General features: G+C 44.1%; 1 protein-coding gene across 1 annotated transcript in view; it reads left to right on the top strand.

Annotated features, from left to right (window-relative positions):
- Positions 1–23,751, top strand: part of RHOJ (ras homolog family member J) — an 86,080-nt gene extending 62,329 nt beyond the window's left edge. Inside the window, exons 3-5 of the mRNA XM_025918809.2 lie at positions 9,104–9,268; positions 11,614–11,709; positions 21,570–23,751. Of these exons, the coding sequence (XP_025774594.2) occupies positions 9,104–9,268; positions 11,614–11,709; positions 21,570–21,716 (408 nt within the window). The 3' untranslated portion in view covers positions 21,717–23,751. The remainder of the gene's footprint in view (positions 1–9,103; positions 9,269–11,613; positions 11,710–21,569) is intronic.
- Positions 23,752–24,210: the final 459 nt, after the last annotated feature.

Here is a 24,210-nt window from a genome sequence, read left to right as displayed (position 1 = left end):
TCAATATCAAGACACTCAACTAAGAAAGGATGCTCCAAATGCCCAAATGGGAAAATTGGTTTGGCTCCTCTAGTCAAAGTACAAGGGTCTCCAGGCACCTCCTGCTTAACTGTGCCTCCACCAGAAAGCCTCCTGGCAATAGAGGTACACTGCTGTTTGGACTGGATTTGCCTACTTTCGTTCAGTCGTAGAGTCATTAGGCTGTCGCCATTCATCAGAAACTCACAGCCTGATAGAGAGAGGAGTTTACACCCTTCACTCCCGTAGTCAGAGTTTATGAATATAATCTAGTTTGAAAAGTTCCGTGCGGCAAGGATTATTGCCTGACTCTGAAGCCTCTTGCCTTCTGAAAAGCTCCCTGTGTCCCCACGCTCCCCTCTTCTATAGCAACCCCTGACAATTGTTAGCTTCTGTGCATTCACTGTCCCCGGAGCAACCTCCCCAGGCCTCTGTTTAATTTCAAATCCAATAAAACTGTTTAAAAGCGCCTATAGAGTTTAATTATTCTTTCCCACTGCTGTCCTTTTTAGAAAAAAATTTTAAATAACACGAGTATAGGAGTTGAAGCTCTAAGGCAGTATAGAAATATCTTTAAACTCCAAATTGAAGGAAGTAGAATGATCCAAACCTCCGACAGAGGTGAAGTGATGGGCACTGATAAAATATCACAACAAGTGGGTTGTAGATACTTCTTCAACTTAACTTTGACTCTAATGCTTTCCACCAGCTCCTTTGAAAGCTCAAAAGGTGGACAGGGTTCACAGGGGAGCATGCAGCATGGGGAAAAGGAGTCAGGACACATCTTAAAGTTCCTTCTAGGCCCTAAAATTCTATGATTAGGACTTTTTTTTAAAATTTTTTTTTTTTCAACGTTTATTTTTTTTTTTTTATTTTTGTGACAGAGAGAGACAGAGCATGAATGGGGGAGGGGCAGAGAGAGAGGGAGACACAGAATCGGAAACAGGCTCCAGGCTCCGAGCCATCAGCCCAGAGCCCGACGCGGGGCTCGAACTCACGGACCGGGAGATCGTGACCTGGCTGAAGTCGGACGCTTAACCGACTGCGCCACCCAGGCGCCCCTGATTAGGACTTTTAATAGACGACTTCAAGAAGGCCTAAAAGATCTGGAGTAATTAAGCTAAATGATGGGAGGCTAGACTCAAGGGAGACCTCCCAGCAGTAAAGCAGTGTTAAATATTGGAGTGTGTTACACTAAAGGGTGACATGCAATTCATTTTGCAGGATAATGGTGGTTTTCAAACTTGAGCAGACGTCAGAATCACCTGTGAACCCTGTTAAAACCCAGCCCCTGAGCCCCACTTTCAGAATTTCTGATTCTACGGGTCTGGAATGGGGCCCAAGAATTTGCACGTCTAACAGATTTCCTGGTGCTGCTGCTGCTGGTCGGAACACCGTATCGTCAGAATCACTGTTCCGGAACCTTGCCATTCAAAGTGCGGCCCACCCACCGGCAGCATCGGCATCACCAGGAAGCTTGTTAGAAATGCAGATTCTCAGGCCCCACCCCCCAGCCTACTGAATCTGAAAATTCATCTTAGGAAGATCCCCACATGATCCGTATGCAATAAAAATTTGAGAAACACGACTCTGGAAGTCTTTGGTGGTCGAAGCATGGCTCCTCACCCTTCAGAGGCTGCAGCAGAAAACAACCCTAACCTGAGTGGATTCCCATGGTCCTACAACTCTGCCAACAAGGCTTTGTAACAGCTTTAACTTACAAGCATGATCCCCAAATTTCCATTCCCAGCCTCAGGCAGGATAATCCATCATCCTGAGTTATGTTCTAGCAAATGTCGCTGAGGTCACATGCTCAAGGAACATTTAACTAATTCAAACATACTCATATGGCCAGAGTTACTAAGAAGAAAGAGAGGTGATCTCACAACCAACTGATTCATTCCCGAACCGCACAAAAGGAGATAAGTCTCTGAAACCAACTATAGAGTTCTGTCTTGCTGTGAATCATTCGATTTTCCTACATGAGTAAACCAAGGAGTAGTGTCCCTCCTCTGTGCCTTGAGCTCACTGTGGGTCAGCGTTGATGAAAACAACCTCAAGAGGCACAGGTTCTGAACGGAAATGTGATAGGAACTCAGTACTTCTGCCTTCAGAGTCAGCCCAAGACAAAAACGGTCGCACCCGGCTCCGTCCACATTGCTATGTCCAGTCTGCCCCGGACACCACTGCAGCCCCACCAGGCCCTCCTCGGACGTGCTCCTGGCCCTTCACGAGCCTGCCAAGCATTCGCCACAGACGGTCTATAATGAAGCCACATGCATACACGGCCAGCACATGGCGGCTGCTATTAAAATTAGCTCCCGCCCCGAATCCCTGAAGCAAACAAATATTGGGACTTCAAGTGGAATCCTTTGAAAACAAAGAGTTCCTCTATTAGGTGGAATCCCAAACGTGAAGTGAGGCAACGTGAGGGATTGTTCGCAGGCTGACTCTGCAGGTTACCCCCTAGCTGATGCTGGAGAGGCAAGAAGGCCAGGCCCATAAAGCCAAACCTATCTAGGTCTCGCCAGGTCGTGCTGCACGGCCCATCTTTGGCTCAGATCTTTGGCTCAGCTACAAAGAATCCCAGAGCCAACTTTTCCATGACGTACTTGCAGGCCAGTCCATTTCGAGTGCGTCATTAGAGACTAAGGGGACGACAAGGGTGCCGGGGTGGGGACGCCGCGGCAAAGCCTGGGCATTTGCCAGCTGAGGAATGCCGAACCGGTGTGTCCCGGGTCATGGCTCAGAGCCAGGCGTCTTCCCACCCTGCTGCCGGCCACATAGAGTGGAACCAGCCACCGCAGTGAGGCATCTTGCCTCCCGCTCTCGGTGGGCACACGAGCCATGTGGGTGAAGGTCTGCTCAGATTGTGGCCTCTCAGACCCAACTCCAGGATAGACATATCTCAAAGGCAGCACTTCCAGGGAAGAATGAGGATCTCCTGGTGTCAGGAGCCCCGTTTCTCAGCAGGGTGAACCCCCAGGTTCTCTGCACACAGGCCCCCCACGATGCAGTGCTATTTGTCAGCAAGCACAGGATGACGCGGAGAAACCACAGCCCCCAGCAGCTCAGCTGTCACCCGTGACCGTGGAAGTGTGGGAACAGAAAGGCCATCAGCCACACCCCTCCCTCAGCTGAGACTACACACTGCTTGTCTTCACCTGCCCAGATTTCTGAAGCCCCTTGGCCCCCAAGGGCTTAAAGAGGCAAGTGGCCAGGCAGGGAGACAAGTACAGCTGGGGTCCATTAATGGCAACCCAGGGTCCACTTGGAAGGACACGAGCCTTCCCTTTTGCTATCGGCTGACCCAATGGGGCCATCAAGAGCACAGAACCTGGCATCCTCCATGGATCCTCCATGGAAAGTTTGCCTAAAACAAACTCTAGGCTTTGCCTAAAGCCTCAACACAAATGTTTTTCCTCAATAAGCAACGCAACCTTCTTGCTCACATGCATCTTAACGTGGTTTTAGAAGTGTGCAATTTGGAGGATGTGAAAGAAGTTTGCTCACGTGACAAGTTATTGGTAAAAGTAACCTTAGGACACAAACTTATTTCTTCTCAAATTATAAAAAAAAAATAGAGCCGTAGAGACATTGATTCAGAGGTGCAATCAGAGTATGCAAGCACTTGGGTCTCTTTACTACTCAGTTTAGAAAAAGTTAATTTCGGGTTCAGCCCCAGGAGCCAATGAGGGTAGGGACACTACAGCCGTTGTTGACAAGACGGACTCTTGACCACCAAAGAACTTAATACATCCAAGACGCTGCTGTAAGCGGTCTACACATACTAACACGTTTTCTTCTCAAACAGCCCTATGGGGCAAGCACCTCATTTTACAGGTGACCTCATTTTACAGGCGAAGAAACTGAGGCAGAGAGAACTTACCCAGCGTCACAGAGTAGTCACAGGCAGTACTGGGATTGGAACCCAAAGAATGCGTCCCCCTAGCCCATGCTCCTAAGTACTATGCTACACTCCCACCCTCTGGATGTTACCCACGTTTCCCAAACCAAGCCTGACAGATAGGAGTGTACTTGATGGGAGAATCCAAAAATGAGACATGTGCTAACATCTGGGATAAATGTCACTAAGCCCAGGAGGACTTTGAAGCCGAATTCTACATCCAATTTAATGTGGGTGTGGGCTGCGGTGGGGTTAGGGGAGACTCAGTGCAACTCTCCTGTCCCTCAACATGTGGTCCCTGGACCAGCGACATCGGCGTCACCTGGAAGCTTGTCAGAAATAAATCGGTGGCCTTCGCCCCAGACCTGCTGCTGCATGAGAAGCTGCACATTAACACGACTCGAGTGTGCCTAAGGTCTGAGGAGGACTGGTCAAATAATTTCACTTTGCTCCCCACCTGGGCCATCATGCCGTGGCTCTTCCAGACACATGTGGAGGGTGTTTGGCCATCTGATGAGGCTGTCCCTGAGCTGTAGTTTCTTAATAGTTGCCCAATCCAAGAGCACCAGATCTGCCTTCAAACCAGTCTCCTGCCTTTGGGGTAAAGTTGGTGGAAAGTACTCAAGAGCCCACCTTGCCCCAAATCCTTCCCTATCCCCTGAGACCCCCAGCCAGCCAGCCTCCTTGCCCATTTTAGCCCTCCAGAGCCCCACGCAAGTCGCAAGTTTAGAGTAACACCTTGTCTCCTCAAGAAGCTTTCAAGACTGGTCTTCCATTCTCAGCTTTGACATGAGAATGGGGGGCGTGAAATACCAGCTAGACCATCGATCCATTTCCCAGAGCCCCTTCCCATCATCCCAACATGTGGTCATCCAACCCAGGCTCGGAATGTGCCCTGTTGAGAAAAACTCATCAGCTGATACAAATTCAAATCCCCCAGCCTCCCAGCACCCAGCCCTCCATCTCACGAGGACACTTGCCTTTATTAATGCTGAACGCTCAGCCACATTTCATCGCCACAGCCTGTGGCAAATGGGGGCCGACGGGAGTCCTGCCGGTCCAGGTGTGAACCTCCTTCAAAGGGGCTCCAACTCATGACCGGTGAGATCATGACCTGAGCCAAAGTCGATGCTCAACCAACTAAGCCACCCTGGCACCCCAGAGTTACACAGCTGGACTAAGCTTTCCACAGGAGAGATATCCAGAACACAGAGCAAGATAAAGCCCACTAAAGGCGAAGGTCAGAAGTCACTCAGCTGAGAGACTTGGCTACCCTGCCAGGAGGGTAAATGATCAAAAACACCCAAACTCTTCTCCCATGCCCACCCACAGTCCCACAGGCAAACCCTGGTCTTCCTAACTTTTCCAGAATGTAAGCAGAATTCCTTTGATGGCTTCTGGGTAAAAAATCAGATAAACATGATCCTTTCAGACCACCAGTTATTTGTTCCTACCTGATCCAGTAGTGACCCTTCTGAAAACGCCAATTTTGTTGGTTGGCGTTGAGGGTTTAAATATACAGTGTCTGCTGCCATCTGCTGGTAATTTCTAGCAAGTGCAGGCCATGAAATAGATCCTATATCTGAAGGTCCAACATTTCTTAGATTCCTAGGTCAAGATATATATCCGTATTAAGATATCCAGATAACTGAATTTTCAAAAAAAATGCTTAATCTGCTGCTTAAAATTCTGAGCTGAAACAAATAATGGGGTCACAATGAAGAGCTGGAGCTGGATTCGGGCTAAAGAGCCCATCCCAGTATTTAATAGCTCTGAGACATTCGTTCACTACTGAACTTCTCTGAACTTACGTTCCTCTTCTCTGAAATATGAATGTTGATGCTGCCATGTCTCCGGTGCTAGTAAGGATTCAAGACACGTAAGTGCCTGAAACAATGCCTGGCCCTTCGTAATAAGCCCTTGATCCATCCTCAGTGACGAAGATAAAGATAATGCAAATCATTTGTTCTCAACTCCATGCCAGTTCCAACCAATTATATCAGAATGCCCAGCTACCCAGGCCCACTCTCCACAAATCGTGATTTAATTGGTCCCGGAGTGTGGGGAGAGAGGCAGCAGGGGGTCAGGATGGTCTTAAAGCTCCCCAGGTGATTCTAAAGAAAACCCTGCAATAAATGCCCCACAGAAAAGCCATGTGTTCATTGGCAATTCACTGCGGAGAACCTGGTGTCATCCAATCAGTCAATGGCATTTATGGAATGTTCGCTGTGGACAGAGTAGAAGCAGGGCATGAGGAAAACAAAACAAAACAAAACAAAAGCCAGGATGGTCCCTGCTCCATTTATCACAATCCAGATGGGAAGATGAAGTGGGAAAGGGCAGGTGGGGTATCATGAGCAGCTGTAGATTGTGGCCTGGGAAGGAGAGTTCTTAGCTTGTCAGCCTCACAGCTCCCCTCTAACAGAAACCCCCAGAGAGTAAGGAAAGCAGTGCAGAGACCAGGGGCAAGAAGTTTTGGTTACAGGGCTCGTTGGGTAAAGAGAAGGGGAGAGTGACAAGAAATGAGCTGTCCACTTTCCCACTGCCCTGTCACCGCCCCCCCTCCCCCACCATCACCACCACCACATACACGCACACACATGCACGGGCACAATTCAGCTGCTATGCAGCCAGTAGGCCGGGCCCAGCTGTCCACTGTGACCAGTGTTTATTCAGCAATGCACCCAGCTCCTACTTACTTGCTTTAATAGAAAAGTGATAAATGAGCCACAATCCGTGATTTTTTTATATTCTTTTAGTTTATTTTCTAGGACTTGGATTTTTCAGCATCCTTGCCATCTTATGCTGCATTTTGTTTGGGTAACTAAAAATCTTTGCTTAGGAGCGGCGGGGTGGCTCAATCGGTTAAGCGTCCGACTTCAGTTCACATTAGGATCTCGCGGTTCGTGAGTTCGAGCCCCACATCGGGCTCTGTGCTGACAGCTCAGAGCCTGGAGCCTGCTTCAGATTCTGGGTCTCCCTCTCTGCCTCTCCCCCATTTGCACTCTGTCTCTCTCTCAAAAATAAATAAACATTAAAAATAAATAAGTAAATAAACACCTCTGCTTAGGTTTTAGTAGTGTTAGCAAGAGTGATGGCTGCGGCCATGTGTACTGATTCCCTGTGGGCTGGGTACTTGGAGTATCTAAACAGAATCAGAGATCAGCACATGCTCATTGACCAGAGATGCCACATAACCCACTAAAGGACTTCCTTCTAGTCACACGTGTACATATATATGTGTACTCCCTTTTTATAAAGACATCATGAGACTCAGTAGAAAGATAGCAAGGTTGATATTTTTAAATATCCATGACCTATTAAGGTTAAAAAAATCAAGGGACACAAGGGGCGCCCAGGTGGCTCAGAACCATGATCAAGTCATGATCTCATGGTTTGTGGGTTCGAGTCCTGTGTCGGGCTCTGCTGACAGCTCAGAGCCTGGAGCCTGCTTCAGATTCTGTGTCTCCCTCTCTCTCTCTGCCCCTCCCCTGCTCACACTCTCTTTCTCACTCTCCCTCAAAAATAAATAAACACTTTATATATATATATATATATATATATATATATATATATACACACACACACATATAATCAAAGGATACAACAATATGAACTATGTAATCAATTTATCTTTTTTAAAATGAACACATGTCTGTTACATATGTAAATAAATATAAAATATTCAAAAGGATACGGTTAAACCATGGCTTCCTCTAGGAAGAGAGGAAAAACTATTAGAGATTACATATTTGAATTGCAACGAGCATATATGAGTCTAATGATGTTTTTTCATGTTAAGAAGAGGAGTCAGGACCCTAGTAAATGAATAGCTATGTTGCACATGCCTATGTGTATGTGGTAAGTGTGAACATACAGATTTGGTTGCCCTATGTATGTACGTAGTGTGCATATATATATGAACGATCCATGGTGTGTATGACAAGTATGTCATATTGTGGTGTGTGCAGATATGTATGTATACATAGTGTATACTTATGTAATATCAAGTATACACACACATAAAATTACTTTTGGCTTATGTGTTACTAAATTCTACGAAAATATAAACGTTATATTGAAATAGCGGATTTACCTCGGAACCTCCTAGAACATTTCACATACGGTGAAAGTTACTTGCTGCCACTTTCCCAAAGGTGAGATGTTCCAATGTTTTACTTTGTCTTTATCTTCTTCTGCTCTGACAGCATATACATAAACAACCTACGTAAGCCAGAACTCTCCAACCAGAACATATTCTGGTTTGAAACCTGGGGAAAGAAGAATCAATCTGGTATTTTATTATTTAGGCCACACTGTGGCCTCTAGGTAGACTTCACAGGAAACCCCGAATTCTGAACTCTCAACCCTCACCCAATATATTTCTACAAAATTGTGCCGTCTGATTTGGCAGCAACTCTTTGCTTTACATTTACAGCTAGCTTATTCTAAATTAAATTTGCATGGAATTTTTAAAAATTGTGTAAGAAGAGAACTGCTGTGCCTTAGCCGATTGCACACTAATTTAAATCCACATTCAATACAACACAACTCCATTCAATACAGCACAATGCAACGGGGAACTGTAATAATCCTTATTGAATTATACACATTAAATGGGTGAACTTTATAGTATGTAAATTATCTCACTAAAGCTCCTTAAAAAATTGCTTCCTAAGTTTTTCCTAAATGGAAGATATTTACGGGACACCTGAGTGGCTCAGTCAGTTAAGCATCTAACTCTTGATTTGGCTCAGGTCATGATCTCACAGTTTGTGAGTTTGAGCCCATGTCAGGCTCTGTCCTGACAGCATGGAGCCTGCTTGGGATTCTCTCTCTCCTTCTCGCTCTTCTCTCCTTCTCTCTCTCTATCCTTCCCTCATCCCCCGCTGGTGCACACGCACATGAGCGTGTGCATTCTCTCTCTCACAAAATAAATAAATAAATTTTAATTTTGAAACTGGAGGGGGTTGCTATTTACAACCTCTATACACAGCAAAAAGGTGTTTTTCTGACTGATGGCTCCTTTGTTTCTAGCAATGCCTATAGGGAACCACCAGATCCCAGGGCGGGAGCAGGAGCAGGTCACGGGGAGCTGTGGTGGAATCTTGCCCTGAACACTCAAGCACGTAGGGCCCGCCTTCCCGAGTCTGTACAAACTCTTTGCTCTACCTGCAGGAGGACTACAACCAGCTGAGGCCGCTCTCCTACCCCAACACAGATGTGTTTTTGATCTGCTTCTCTGTCGTAAATCCTGCCTCTTACCACAACGTCCAGGAGGAATGGGTCCCGGAGCTGAAGGACTGCATGCCTCACGTGCCTTACGTCCTCATAGGGACCCAGGTTAGAGGCGGGTGATGGCGAGGTGTGGTGGGCAGGGCAGGAGGGCAGCAAAAAAGGAAAGACCAGGCTTCTCTTGAACAGCCTATTTCACCAACACTAGGGAAGAGTGTGTCCGAGGTATCAACCCCAGAAGTAGCCGTGCCTAAGATCTGCATGATTATTTAGCTCGTGGTCGAAAGAACAATAGAGCTATTTACACGAAGAGGAGGTTTTGATGTGATCTTTAAAAATTAATCCCTCTGCTCTTTATTTTTAAGTAACAAAGTACTTTTTGAAGTAGACACCCTTCTCCAGTCCTGAGCCAGAGGAACGAGGTGCGGACGTCGATCGCGCTAATTACCTAATCTTTTTTTTTTTTTTATATCTGAAATCTACAATTGTTTGAAAGTCACAGAATAGGTATGGATGTCAAAGTGACCCCAAAAGTCCAAATGGGCACATTACTCCAGGAGCTCCATAACGCCACTGGAGAAAGACAGAAATTCACTCTTCTCTGTTCTCTTTAAACCTCTTGGTCTTTTGGATCTTAGGAAAGAAGTTAAAAACAGATGTATTAGATAAACAAACCTGTGGCTGTAAAGGGCCTTAAAATGTTTTGAAAGCTAATAAAGTTCTATAATTTGAATTACCAACAGGAAGCCAATTGCACAAATGTGTTCAAGATTGTTCCTCCTTCTTATAATTTTGAAAGGATTTTGTTCTTTGCTAAATTACTATCCAAAGCCACAGAAATGTAATAATATGGAAGGGTTTTATTATTATCTGTTTCATAGGTTCCTGTTTTCTATTTCTCCTTTTATATTCTGACCGAAAAGAGAAATTTTTAAAAATAGTAAAAGCATTTCCTAGAGAAGATATGGACAGAAGATGAACACATCCAAAAATCAGAGTATAGTTAATGCTTCTACTCTGAAAGAGAATTGTTTAAAAGCAGGCTTTTACCCTAATTCCAGATGATGATGTTTGACCACACTGACAGAGCCCAGATCCTTGCTGCCAAAATATGTGACAGGACATAAACCTCTCTGTGAGATTTGCGCCTCTTTTATAACTGGTGGCACTACATTGGACAATCAAGACCAAAAAAGAGGGGCACAAGGGTGGCTCAGTCGGTTTAGCATCCAACTCTTGGTTTTGGCTCAGGTCGTGGTCAGATCGAGCCCCACACTGGGCTCTGTGCTGACAGCACAGAGCCTGATGGGGATTCCCTCTCTCTCTGCCCCTCTCTACCCCTTCCCCACGAGCATGTACTCTCTCTCAAAATAAATTTAAAAAAAATTTTTTAAATAAATAGACCAAAAAGAAAAAACCCACAGATCGCTAAAGCAGAGCAATTGGCTTATAAATGGTACTCTAATGTATAAATATTTCGGTTTTTCTTTAAAAGTCACATTTATACCCATTCATGTGTGCATAGGTTCACATACACATTGAGATCTTTTTAAGTTTAGTTATTTATTTATTTTGAGAGAGAGAGAGAGAGAGACAGAGAGGGAGTGGGGGAGGAGCAGAGAGAGAATCCCAAGCAGGTTCCACACTGTCAGTGCAGAGCCCGAGGTGGGGCTCGAACTCAGAAACCGTGAGATCACAACCTGAGCCAAAGTCACATGCTTAGCCAACCGAGCCACCCGACACCCCAACACAGTGAGATTGTAAAGCAACTAAAATATTTATTTAAATTATGAAAACTAATCCCAACATACAGGCTATTTTCAAAGTAGTTCTACCTTTGAAAAGATTAATGATCATTCCTTAGGTAGACCTTTGGAAATTCCTCTTTAGGATATGCCTTCCAAGTCTGCATCAACATTCCTTAAAATATCCTCATAGGAGACAAATCTTTATCCCCATGAGGGTGAAGACAAAGATGTATTCACAGCCAGGAAATAGACTATTAAGAAATGAGTAATATAATTTGGGATCAAATGAGGCATCACTGCAAGGTAATAAGACTGATCAATCATTGTAATATCCTGTAAGTGGGATCTAAAAATAAGTAGGAAATTTCAAAAACGCCTGAAACAACCACAGAATTATTAGAGTGAGTCTAGCCCCCGGGGGAATTGCTTTTGGAGAAGAAAGCACATGGAAAACCTGATGTTGACATTTACAAAGAAATCCCTTTATTTTTTCGATGTAATATGGGCATGTGTATGTATGCACCTCCTTAAAGAAAAGTCAGTCGGCAACTTCATAGATGTAAAGTGGTGGTGGGGAGAATCTCTACCATATCACGGTTTAAAATATCTACTTAGCCTAAAAAAATAAGTAAGCTTATCACGCGTGGGTTTTTTTTGTTTGTTTGTTTTGTTTTTGTTTGTTTGTTTGTTTGTTTGTTTTGCCAGATTGATCTCCGCGATGACCCCAAAACCTTGGCCCGTTTGCTGTATATGAAAGAGAAACCTCTCACTTACGAGCACGGTGTGAAGCTTGCGAAAGCGGTACAGTCAGATTTGGATTTAATTTGAAATATATGCTGACGGAAGAATTTGGTGCATGGTTTGGAATGAGTGAGCTACGTGGACTTTTGCTTTAAAGTGCAGTGTGTTCAAGGATCCTCTGTCTGCTTCATACTGTCCCCTCTGTTCTAGTGACACTGGAAGGGACCGTTTGGTTGGCATCTTCCCAGCCACCATTGTCTGTTCTTCTTTTAGAAAAAAACTTGGTGAATTTCAAATCCTGAAGCACTTGTCATTTGATATAGCAACATTTAGAATATCCAGTTCTGTATTTAGTGTGAATAAAGGGACTCATCTCACTACTTATTATCAATGTAATTTATTTAAATGACCCCATAAAAGGTATTTAGTGATTTTCTTGGGGAAAACTTAGATTAGCATCTGGCAGGGTTATATTTGTTCAATATTTCTCACCATATAACGAATAGCCACTTAGAGTGGCCGGATTATCTCACAAACAGCATCTAGAGCACTCACGTGGACCAGAAAGAAGATAACTAGTTGGAGAATCCAAGTGGCTAAGGACAGATAATAGCAACTAACTCACAGCTGAAACTGTCATCACAGACCTTTCTGCATTCTTGAGAGCTTAACAGGAATGGTGATTTTGATGGGGAATTTTTTTAGACCAAATCTTTGTCTCCCAATGACCACCAAGATGTGTGCAAAAACAGACACTAAAATGGACACTAGAGGAGGTGTTTTATGCAAGAGGAGGCTTTTAAATCATATTTCCATAACCTGAGTCACTTCCTCATTGATAGAGTCACAAACCCATAGACCCAGACTAGAAGTTTCAGAAATTGCTTCTACTTTCTTTTTTTTTAAACCAGTATTATTTTTTGTTTGTTTCTTTTATTTGTTTCTGAGAGAGAGCAAAAGTGCAAGCAGGGGAGGGATAGAGAGAGAGGAGACGGCAAGAATCCAAAGCAGGCTCCGCACTGTGAGCCCAGAGCCCAGCATCAGGCTCGATTCACAAACTGTGAGATCATGACCTGAGCCGAAGTCGGACTCTTAACCGACTGAGCCACCCAGGCACCCCTCTTTTACTTCCTAAAGTAACTAACCCTGCAAAACTGCGTGCCCTGGGCAGAATAGGAGTCACCCTTTTAAACTGGCCAAGAAAAATATTACATACAAATTCTTCATAAATAAAAATGTGTGTGTTTCTCTTCTGGAAATTGTCTTACAGGCACCAAAACTAAGGGATACACTCGAATAGAAATGAACTAAGTAGAATTATGTTTATATGGACACAATACATGAGGATATTTCACAAGTACTTGAGACAACACTTCCTACTTCTGTGAATGTCATTTTACAACTACTAGTATGAGCCATTCATCGAGTTCTTGGGATACTAAGCCCTTTACAGGCTCTGTCTCATTTCAGCCTCATGGTAACCCGCTGAAGCAGACAGTGTTTGTCTCACCGCACAGGCAAGGAAACAGAGTCTTAGGGAGATGAAAATGTTGGATTCACACAGCTGATAATGACACAAGCAACTCTAATCCAGATCTGTGGATGTCACCGCTGTGTACCTGACCATGATGTAAACTGTCTCCTCCAACCATTTATCTTGCCTTCTGTAAAATGGGTGCATGTCTGGAGGTTCTTCTACCTATTCCTCAAACATTCAGCTTAACTTCTCTCACTAAAGGTACATAAACATCAAGCCACGAAAACAATCGTATGTGATTCCCAGCTATCTGTTTTTCACGAGCAGGTCCCAGAGGCTCAGCACCAGCTTTCTGCATGAACTTGGCTTCCGCTTCCCCTGCTTCCGTCCTATCTCCACCATCATGTTGTCAGTGTCCTAGCCTGACTTCTCATTTAGGAAATTGTTTCTCCCTCTGAAAAGAAGTCACTCCAAAGCCTCCCATCTCGTCTCGTACTTATTTTAGGAACAATGGCTGAGTTCACCACTTTAGTGTCTTTTGCCAGTTTCTCCTAGCAACTGCTCTCGGATACGGAGAGAATCGTGTTTAGCTTATGAAACCCAATTTAGAAGAAATCCAAGCAAGAGTTTAACTTGTTTCATCACAATTCATGTAATTATAGAGATGCTTTAAGTCTCTCTGCTCCCTGACTTTCCTGTCAAGTAGTTGATAATAACAGCAAGCATTTACGGAGTGTTTGCAGTGTGCCAGGCTTTCTGCCAAGCGCTTCACATGCCATGTCTTAATTAATTCTCACAGCAACCCCCCGAGGTGTGTCTATTATTATTTTCACTTTCCTAGAGGAAACTGAGGCTCAGAGAGGCTGAGGTCACACCGCTAGAAAGCAGCAGAGCTGGGGTATGACGCTGCTTTAACCCACATGTTCCTCTGCTCCCTCCTGTAGTCTGTAAAGAAACCTGGAGTCTTGGGGCTTCTTTTCTATACACTGAAGCCCTGTACTTTAATGTGCATCTTCTCCCCGTAGTTCAAGTGCTTTGCAAGTTCAGGTCTTTCATATTCAACTCCTTTGGGTCAGTACCTTTCCATTTCCAGAGCATTTTTCTTCTATCACCTCTCTTTGGCCGCAAAGGGCGTTTTATTTTCAAAGGCCACTTTCATACCATACATAGTTACCATTCTTTACACTTGTCAAAAGTCTACCACATTTACATAAATATTTTTGCATCCATTGGTAATAAATATTCATCGTTACGCCTCTGCTTGTTTTATCCTCCCTCTCCTTGTCGTTATTGCATTTGTTCATCCCCAGCCAGCTTCCTCATGGGCGCATGTCCACACTACTACTGGCCGCACTTGTCAATAACTCACTGAACACCTCACATGCGCCAGCCACCCTGCTGCACTGGAGCTCTAAGATTATAATTCACTGGGCATTCGCTTTCCCAATTCCATCTGATTCAACCTGACCATGATTTTCTAAGTTCAGACTTCCTAAGGTATTTCTTGACAAAACGCTTTGCCATTCTCCCTTTTTTCAGCCTTTGGCCTCTTTTTCGCCTTCTTCTGCTATCTTCTTCACCCCGCGCCTTCCTTATGATTGTTCTCACTCTTTGTCTTGGTACCCGTTTCCTGCTGGTTTTGTAACATATATGCACCAGTGGGTTTAAAGCGGTAAAATTGCTGGGGTGCCTGGATGGCTCAGTCGGTTAAGCATCCGACTCTGGTTCAGGTCATGATCTTGCGGTCAGTGAGTTCGAGCCCCGTGTCAGGCTCTGTGCTGAACCTGGAGCCTGCTTCAGATCCTGTGTCTCCCTCTCTCTCTGCCCCTCCCCCGCTCATACTCTGTCTCTTTGTCTCTCTCTCTTTCTCTCTCAAAAATAAATAAACATTAAAAATAAATAAAAAATAAATAAATACACATTAAAAAAATTTTTTTAAAGCAGCCAAATCACTGTAGAAATCCTGGAATCAATGTTTAGTCATCTTTTAAAAAAAATGTCTATGTACTTTACAGAGACAAACAGAGCGTGAGTTGGGGAGGGTCAGAGAGAAAGGGAGACACAGAATCTGAAGCAGTTTCCAGGCTCCAAGCTGTCAGCACAGAGCCCGATGTGAGGCTTGAACTCACAAACTGTGAGATCATGGCCTGAGCTGAGGTCAGTAGCTTAACCGACTGAGCCACCCAGGCGCCCCAATGTTCAGTCGTCTTAATCAACTGGAGTCTTGCATTCCTGCCTACAGACTGCAAAAGTCACCGTTACCCTCCTTGTTTTGTGTGCTGGCCGTTTCTTCCTTCTCTCACGGTCTTTGAAAATCGGTCACTCCACGACTGGGCTCTGGGTCACAGAAATGAAGGAGAGACAGCTCCTTGCCTCAAGGGGCCCTTAGGCCAGAAGAAGAGGGTGACTGCAGACGACGGCACGTCACCTGAATGAATACTTTTAATTTTTTTTTTTAACGTTTATTTATTTTTAAGACAGAGAGAGACAGAGCATGAACGGCGGAGGGTCACAGAGAGAGGGAGACACAGAATCCGAAACAGGCTCCAGGCTCTGAGCCGTCAGCACAGAGCCCGACGCGGGGCTCGAACTCGCGGACCGTGAGATCACGACCTGAGCTGAAGTCGGACGCTTAACTGACTTAGCCACCCAGGCGCCCCAAGAATGCTTTTAGTACTGAGGTAGCAGAGAGCAGGGAGTGATGGACACATTCGGGGAAGGAAGACTCAGAGACAATTTCTTGAAGCAATTGACATCTGAGCCAAGTATGAGGGATAAAGGCAAGTTTATCAGGGGGACAAACTTAGGGACAAGGGAGGAAAAACTTCCAAATAGAGAAATTAGTGCCTGCAAAAGGTGTCCTTTAAAGCATAGGGAGTACAGGGGCACCTGGGTGGCTCAGTCAGTTAAGCATCCAACTCTTGATTTCAGCTCAGGTCATGATCTCACTGTTCATGGGATCAAGCCCCGCCTTAGACTCTGCACTGGAAGCATGGAGCCTACTTGGGATTCTCTCTCTCCCTGTCTCTCTGTCCCTCCCATGCTCGCTCTCTCGCTCTGTCTCTCTCTCTCTCAATATAAATAAACTTTTTTTTAAAAAGCATAGGGACTACATTGGCAAGTGATGAACCAAATGTCACCCACAAATGCTTTGATCAGTCCACATGTGTAGTTTTTTTTATTTTATTTTTTATTTTATTTTTAATTTATATCCAAATTAGTTAGCATCTAGTGCAACAATGATTTCAGGAGTAGATTCCTTAATGCCCCTTACCCATTTAGCCCATCCCCCCTCCCACAACCCCTCCCGTAACCCTCAGTTTGTTCTCCATATTTATGAGTCTCTTCTGTTTTGTCCCCCTCCCTGTTTTTAGATTATTTTTGTTTCCCTTCCCTTATGTTCATCTGTTTTGTCTCTTAAAGTCCTCATACGAGTGAAGTCATATGATTTTTGTCTTTCTCTAACATTTCACTTAGCATAATACCCTCCAGTTCCATCCACGTAGTTGCAAATGGCAAAATCTAGTTCTTTTTTGATTGCCGAGTAATACTCCATTGTGTATATATATATATACCCCATCTTCTTTACCCATTCATCCATCGATGGACATTTGGGCTCTTTCCATACTTTGGCTATTGTCGATAGTGCTGCTATAAACATTGGGGTGTATGTGCCCCTTAGAAACAGCATACCTGTATCCCTTCGGTAAATACCTACTAGTGCAATTGCTGGGTCATAGGGTAGTTCTATTTTAGTTTTTTGAGGAACCTCCATACTGTTTTCCAGAGTGGCTGCACCAGCTTGCATTCCCACACATGTGTGTTTTTAATGTGATTTAGAGGGTAACACTGAACAATGGACACTTTACATAAAGATACACATTTCTGACTTCTTACACACACACACACACACACACACACACACCCCAAAAGCTCTGGCAACACAAGGCTAGCATTTCCTCATCAACTGCAACGTTTAAACAGTCTTTCAGACAAGGGATGTATCCTTCAGTTTTTCACAATCCCCACCCCTCCATACTAACCTTCACTGAAGCGGTGCACTACATTATCTATCCACCCTTGAGTTGGCAATCTCTGCCTTATAGTCTTTTAAAAAAGTCAGCTGCAAATCCATCCAGCCTAGAAACGTTTGCCTCTTTCAGCAACTTGTTACGATAAAATTTCTCTCACAAGTCACTAGGTTCCTTTTTTTTTTTCTTGGCTTTTGTGTTGCCTGTACCTCTCCTAATTCTTAAGTAAGAAATAGAGAACTTCTCTGTTATTAGCTGGTTCTTTAGATACCACCTTACTGTGTTTATTCCATTAGTATTTGCTCCCCTCTCCATTTAGAGGGAAATGGCTTACTTTTTCTTTCTTTCCTCTCTTATCACCTTCACTGCCTCCAAAACAACGTCTCTTTTGTTCATTAGTTTTACTCTTTCGGACACATTTCTTTTTTTTTTTTTTTTTTTTTGCTAGCGTCATCCCCACAGAGTGTTAAGACTCTGGCTCAGGGGACAGACAGATTCAAACCTCTGACACTTCTTCAGTTGCATGACCTTACGGAAGTAACTTATCGTCTCTAGCATCACTCTTCTGAGCTGCAAACGAGGTGACAGACCTACCTTGCAAAGTTCTTACAACGATTTAGTGACCCAGTGACACCTGAGGTTTGCTCAGGAAACTCTAATTGTTGTTAAATTTGTGTGCCTCTCAGGTGCGTCTACAGCCGGGAAGACTTCATGGTCTTTTTCAGGGTATGCTCTATCTTACTCTGTAACATGTCCCACCTCCACAAAGACAACCTGGAAGAAATAGTTGGTTTTCTTTCACTTGATTGGTCACCGTGGGTTTTGTTTGTCTGTTGGTTTGTTTAATTTCTTCTTGTCGGACTCTTGTATGTTCTGTGCACATCTGATAAATTTCCCAGCCTTGGGATGATAAATTTGAGCTATTATAAAGCTATTAGGAAAGTGTTCTCTCAGTTTACATTCCTCAGTCTCTATTTTTTTTCTGGAAAATAAATCGTTTTGGCAAAGCACGTCACAGATAACATGTGGATCTAAACAAGGATCCACAAATCCTGCGTTCTTACAGATTGTTCTAAATATTTGGCTGTGTAGGTCACTTTGTTCCAAGGGGTAGATGAAACTGTAAGGGAAGTCATGCTTCTTTGGGACAGTTTTCCATTTCACATTGTTGAGGTCATAAATGAGGTGGTTTCTCTTTAGCAATTTCTCTAACATGGCTGTACCTTCTTCTGCGAGTTCTTTGACCCTCAGACCACTGATACATGGTTAACAAAAACTCACCTCTTTTTTTCTTTAAGTTTATTCATTTATTTGAGAGAGAGAGACACCGTGAGCTGGGGAGAAGCAGAGAGAGAGGAGAGAGAATCCCAAGCAAACTCCGTGCTGCCACCGCAGAACCGGACATGGGGCTCAAACCCACGAAACTATGAGATCATGACCTGAACTGAAACCAAGAGTGGGACGCTGAACTTACTGAGCCACCCAGGCGCCCCACGAAACACTCACCTCTTACCTGAGTTCTGTTTCTCACACATTCTTCCCAAATCACACCCTGTTTGCTACTTTTCCTGGGACTATCAGTCCAAAACCATGTTGTATTAACACGGCTACCCAATAACGTCTTGATCTACTGTTTCACTATCTTCCAAAATATCTGAACTAGGACAGACAAGTGTGGGCTCTTCCTCCACCTTCAAAAGGCAAGCCCTGCCATGCTGTCAGCTGCACTCTGGGAGGTGAGGGAGGGGGATGGAATGCCCCTGCCCATCTTGCAGGATCAGAGGGCCCAGAACCCCATGTGTGAGCTGAGCCCAGGTCTCCCATGATTTCCAGGATCAAGTGAGGCTCGTGATCTTAGCGGGGATGTATTCCAGATAGGACGGCCCCACAGCACGCTCTGCGTATTTTTTCAGGATGACAGAGAAGGACTAGCACGTTGCAAGCAGCCATTCAGTTGACATCTTCACTAGAGTAAGGTGCATTTCACATGTTCATATCAAGCACTGGCCACAATCCCAAAATGTAAGATATTTCATGACATTATTAAGAAAATGTTCTCTACTTTTCATCCCTCTTTTGCATCTAACTAGTTTTAATGATTCCAAAAGCCATTCTTTAATCCAAAGGGCAAACCTTAAAATGAACCCACAAAATAGGTTTTTAATAGCCAACATCTTTTCTTTGGATATTTTCTTTAGCTCATACAGTATCTATTCTTTATAGGGGGGAAAAAGTGCATTATATCCGGACACAGCCAGAAAAACTTTACTTCATGTGTGGTTTTCATGTATGTGGGCTAATCATCGACTTGAGCAACTTCCTGCAGAGTTGAGGGATAAGGATGATCATCACGGAACAAAGAAAAGAACACACACCAAGAGACCCAGATTCTAGTCCAGTTCTTCCGCTTTCTGGCTGGGTGCCCTTAAACAGTTCATTTTACCTTCTGGGGCTGTTCCCACTCTATCCTAAGCTAAACCACAAATTCCTTTATTCCACAAGTTGCAAGACGACTGGTCGCTGACAAAGAAATCCCACATTCCTGCCTTGGTTGGCCCACAGAGCATTTTTTAAGTTGGTAATTATTAACTAAAAATCCAAAAGTCCGACTCATCTTGGGCACCTGGGTGGTTCCGTCGGTTAAGCGTGCAACTTCGACTCAGGTCGCGAACTCACTTTCGTGGATTCAAGCCCCACGTCGGGCTCTGTGCTGACAGCTCAGAGCCTGGAGCCTGCTTCGGATTCTGTGTCTCCCTCCCCTCTCTGCCCTTCCCCTGCTCACACTCTGTCTCTCTATCTCAAAAATAAATAAAGATTAAAAAGAATTTTTTTTCAAAAGTCCATCTCATCTTGAAAAATACAACATAGATGGGCACCAGTGAGTGAACCGTGGCAACAGTGGTCTAAAACTGAGTAAGACTGCCAGCTCTAGAGGGGGTGTGTGCTTCACAGCTCACTGCATTCCTCACCTCTCCCTATGGTCTGGCACCAGCCCTGCCTCCCTTATTAACATAAGCTACTGGAATAGGCATGTAATTTTGCTATCCTGATTTAGTCATGTATCTGCTATGGTTTCCAGGGGCTCACCATCATCCAACTATCCTCTTCCGCATCTGCTTTAATTCTTCAGTTTTTCTCTTGTTTTTTTTAAGTTTATTTCTTTATTTTGAGAGACAGAGAGAGCAGGCAGGAGAGGGGCAGAGAGGAAGAGGGAGAGAGAGAATCCCAAGCAGTTCTCCGCACTCAGCACAGAGCCCCATCTGGGGAGATCACGACCTGAACTTATATCAGGAGTTGGACATTTAACCAACTGAGCCAAGCAGGCCTCCCTCTGGCATGCTATTTTTTAAATAAGAAGCTATAGTTCTGGACTGAATTTCTGTATTTCTCAAAGAGATTTTGTGATTGCCAAATACACCACAGTATGAAATCATCAACAGCTTTGAAATAAAGCCCTAAGCAAGAACAAAATATTTAATCACTTAAATACACATAGAATGTATACCAACTAGGAGGGTGTCTTTGTCAGTAAATGTATTTTATGATTTTTATTTGTACATGTTTTGGGTTTTTGAGCTCCTTAAAGTATGCCTTTAGAGTATGTTAAACCTGGGGCTCCTGGGTGGCTCAGTAGGTTGAGCGTCCGACTTCAGCTTAGGTCGTGATCTCATGGTTTGTGGGTTCGAGCCACGTGTCAGACTCTGTGCTCACAGCTCAGAGCCTGGAGCCTGCTTCGGATTCTGTGTCTCCCTCTCTGTCTGGCCCTCCCCGGCTTGTGTTCTGTGTGTCTCTCTCAAAAATAAATAAAAATTTTAAAAATGAGTATGTTAAAACCAAATAATAATATCAATTGGATATTACCTTGCTGAGAGAGACCTCATCGGCAGTGCGTGCTAGTGAAGAATGACCTAGCAAACCTCATCCCCCACTCTTCCTATGTGCTTTACCAACCAAGCTGACACTGCCTTCTCACATACAGAAGGAGATACATTTCACTTGTACCAGATTTACACATTCTGCATGCATTCGAAAGGGTGCTAAAAACAACATCATGTAGCCCTGTTGTTCACAAAGTATATTTAAACCATATCACTGGCTTTGAATCCTCTCTCAATTTGTACATTTGTTGTATTCTTACATTCGGGATGAGTGGTTACGGATCACTTTCAGAACTTGCTGCTTACCAAAGGCAATCCATGGCCATTTATTGCTAATACCGGAAAGTGAAAAATACAAAAATTAGAATAGCCGATGCAAATGGAAATGTAAAAGAGGAAAAAAAAACAATCCAACCCAACCCCCGGCCGTCTGTGGGACCAGGAGCGGTAGCACTTGGCAGGGCAGGGGGCTGAAACCACTCTGCTGTTCTCTCTCCTTTCCCCCTCACGCCTTTCTCTCTTTTTGTGTTTAAGATTGGAGCGCAGTGCTACCTGGAGTGCTCGGCCCTAACTCAGAAAGGTCTCAAAGCAGTTTTTGATGAAGCAATCCTCACCATTTTCCACCCCAAGAAAAAGAAGAAACGCTGCTGCGAGTGTCACAGCTGCTGTTCAGTTCTCTGAGGCTGCTGGGGAGCGGCCTCCACCCGCATCCAAGGGTGAGACCAAGCTCAAACCACGAAGGAGGGCACGACCAGAGAGGAAGTCCCTTCGCAAGCACGAAGGCTTGCCCTTGCACGCCAGGAAGACCCCCCACACACACACACCGCCCTCCAGGAGCACAGCAGCGCACTCGTCAGCCACCTGCCCGTCCTCTCTACCAGCCAGAAGCATCCAAATCGGAGAATGCGGAGCCCGGATTTCAGCCAGTGCCGCTGCTGACCATGCTGAAAACAAAGGCAAAGACCATGTTGCATTTTGCATCCCCCCCCACCCCCACCCATGAACGTGAAGCTGATGGAAAAATCATCACCAAAAAAAAAAAAAAAAAGGAACTTGGTTCCTATATTTGTGGCCTTACCCGGTGTCTTCTACAAAACACGGGAATAGCATACTAACCCTCCCTCCTGAATCTGTTGTTCCCCCTATGTGTCTTGCATTTATTTGTATTGTTCTAAGAAGTTTACTAATATACCAATTTACTCAGGCCTTACAAATCCATACCAAGTTAGCCTAAAGACAATGTATTTTATACGCATTTCCATATTCAGCCTGTTTCTACCAAAGCTATTAGAACCAATATGTACCTCTGAATGCCTGCCTGACTGTAAGAAGAAAACAAGAAAATGTTTAAACTTTTGGAAATTTACAAAGCCAAGATTTTTGAACCCGGTTGAATTGTTGTGGGTCCACATTTTTGCCAAAGATTCACCTTGGAAATGCTTTTGCTGATGAGTAGCGTTATTTTTTTTTTTCCATATTTATATTGTGGCAAGCTACAAATGAACTGTGTTTAAGAAAGTAGTTTCTCTGCTTTTCAATCAAACTGACCGGGGGGAAATATACAGACCTTTTAAAACTCTTTTAAAATATTCTTTATTCAGCAAAGTGAACTTTCCTGCTCCCTCCCTTCCCCACGGCAGACCTGTTTCCTCCCTTGAATTCACACTTACTCCCATGCCCAATGATAACCTGACCTAAAAGAAAGACCTGGCCACAGGGCACGAAAAAGCAAATGTTTAAAAGTCTCCAAAGGTTAAGCAAAGTGCCTCAATTTTTTCACTTGCATCAACCCGAAGTGCTTCTCAGCTTACCCCATGCACGCTCCCAGTTCTATTTAAACGACATTTTCCAAGTACAGCTGGTACTAAAATATTGCCTCTCCCTATTTCCTACACTCATTATCCCAAATGTATATTTAGGGGATGGATCTGTGTATACTCAGCTCTGGATCTGTTTATCCCCTGCTTCCAAAATGATGTGCTCTGTCGAACAGGAATTTCGGTGTTGGGAAGTAAAAGCCCCCAGAAAGTAATTATGTGCCCTTTCTATATGCTTCTTCCAAACATCCTGGGATTCTTGTTTCACAGAGTGAGTTTTTTCCTAGCTTTTAATTAGAGACTATAAAGTCTCCTAATTAGTCTTATTTGCTTACAATTACCCTGGAAACACCCAGGTAGGCACTTTACTTTTTATTTCAATTGCATAAGCCAAGTGCCTCTTTGCAACATCAAATGACACCAATTTCAGCAGAAGAATCTCTGCATTCACACTCCTTCTGTTGGAAAAATCCAGTCTTTCTAGTCCCTTCTGCTCTCGGAGGAAGCACATAAAAAAGAAGCATATGATGTAGGTCTTTTCCGTTAGGACTTTCCATGACACCCCCTCAGTTGTTTGGGTTTTGTTTGTTTGTTTGTTTAGAATTTCTGAAATGTGTTTCCCTTCTTCCACATTGCAAGTTCTATTTCTCTTCCCTCCCATCTAGTTGCTAAACGTTTTCTTAAACACACACACGCACACACACACACACACACACACCCCAAACTGAAAGAAAACGGGAGTTTTGTAAGTCACAGCTTGACAGAGAAGACAAGGACTTTCTGCCCCTGTAAATGAAAACCAACTGTGCATAAACTATAACCCTGCAGAGGTTATGGATTCATTCTTTACAAACAACAATGAGCATTTAGTCCTGTAATAAATGAAGTGCTGTTAGCCACTTTTGTGGCATGATTGCATAGTTACATCTTGCTAAGGAGCCACTCCTCACTTCTCATTGATGTGGATGAAAAATCCAATGCTGTATATTTGCTCCACCAAGGAGGATTTTCCAGATGTGTGCATTCAACAGGCAAATGGTTGCCCAAGCCATCATCTCCCTACTGGAACACAGAGGTTAACTTGTCCACAGTGGGAAGATCAATTCTCTCCTCTAGAACGAGAACCCGGAGAGAGACCGTTAGTGTCTGGGTGGAAAGGCTCCAGCCCTTAGGTGCTTAGGAGCTAATTATTAAATAAAATAACAGAGAACAAAGCAACCTAAATGAGTTAATGTCATTCCACCAAATTAACCATGTATTCCCTGTTTCAAGGCAAAAGGTAGTTCACTGAAAAGTGTTTCGTGCCTTAAGATTAAACAAAACTATATCCTGACGCCAAAGATAAGAAGACATCTGAA

This window comes from Puma concolor, chromosome B3, assembly GCF_028749965.1.
Source record: "Puma concolor isolate L17-30 chromosome B3, mPumCon1.1.hap2, whole genome shotgun sequence".
Classification (NCBI taxonomy): Eukaryota; Metazoa; Chordata; class Mammalia; order Carnivora; family Felidae; genus Puma; species Puma concolor.
Note: the sequence above shows the minus strand (reverse complement) of the source record. Positions and strands in the feature narration are given on the sequence as shown.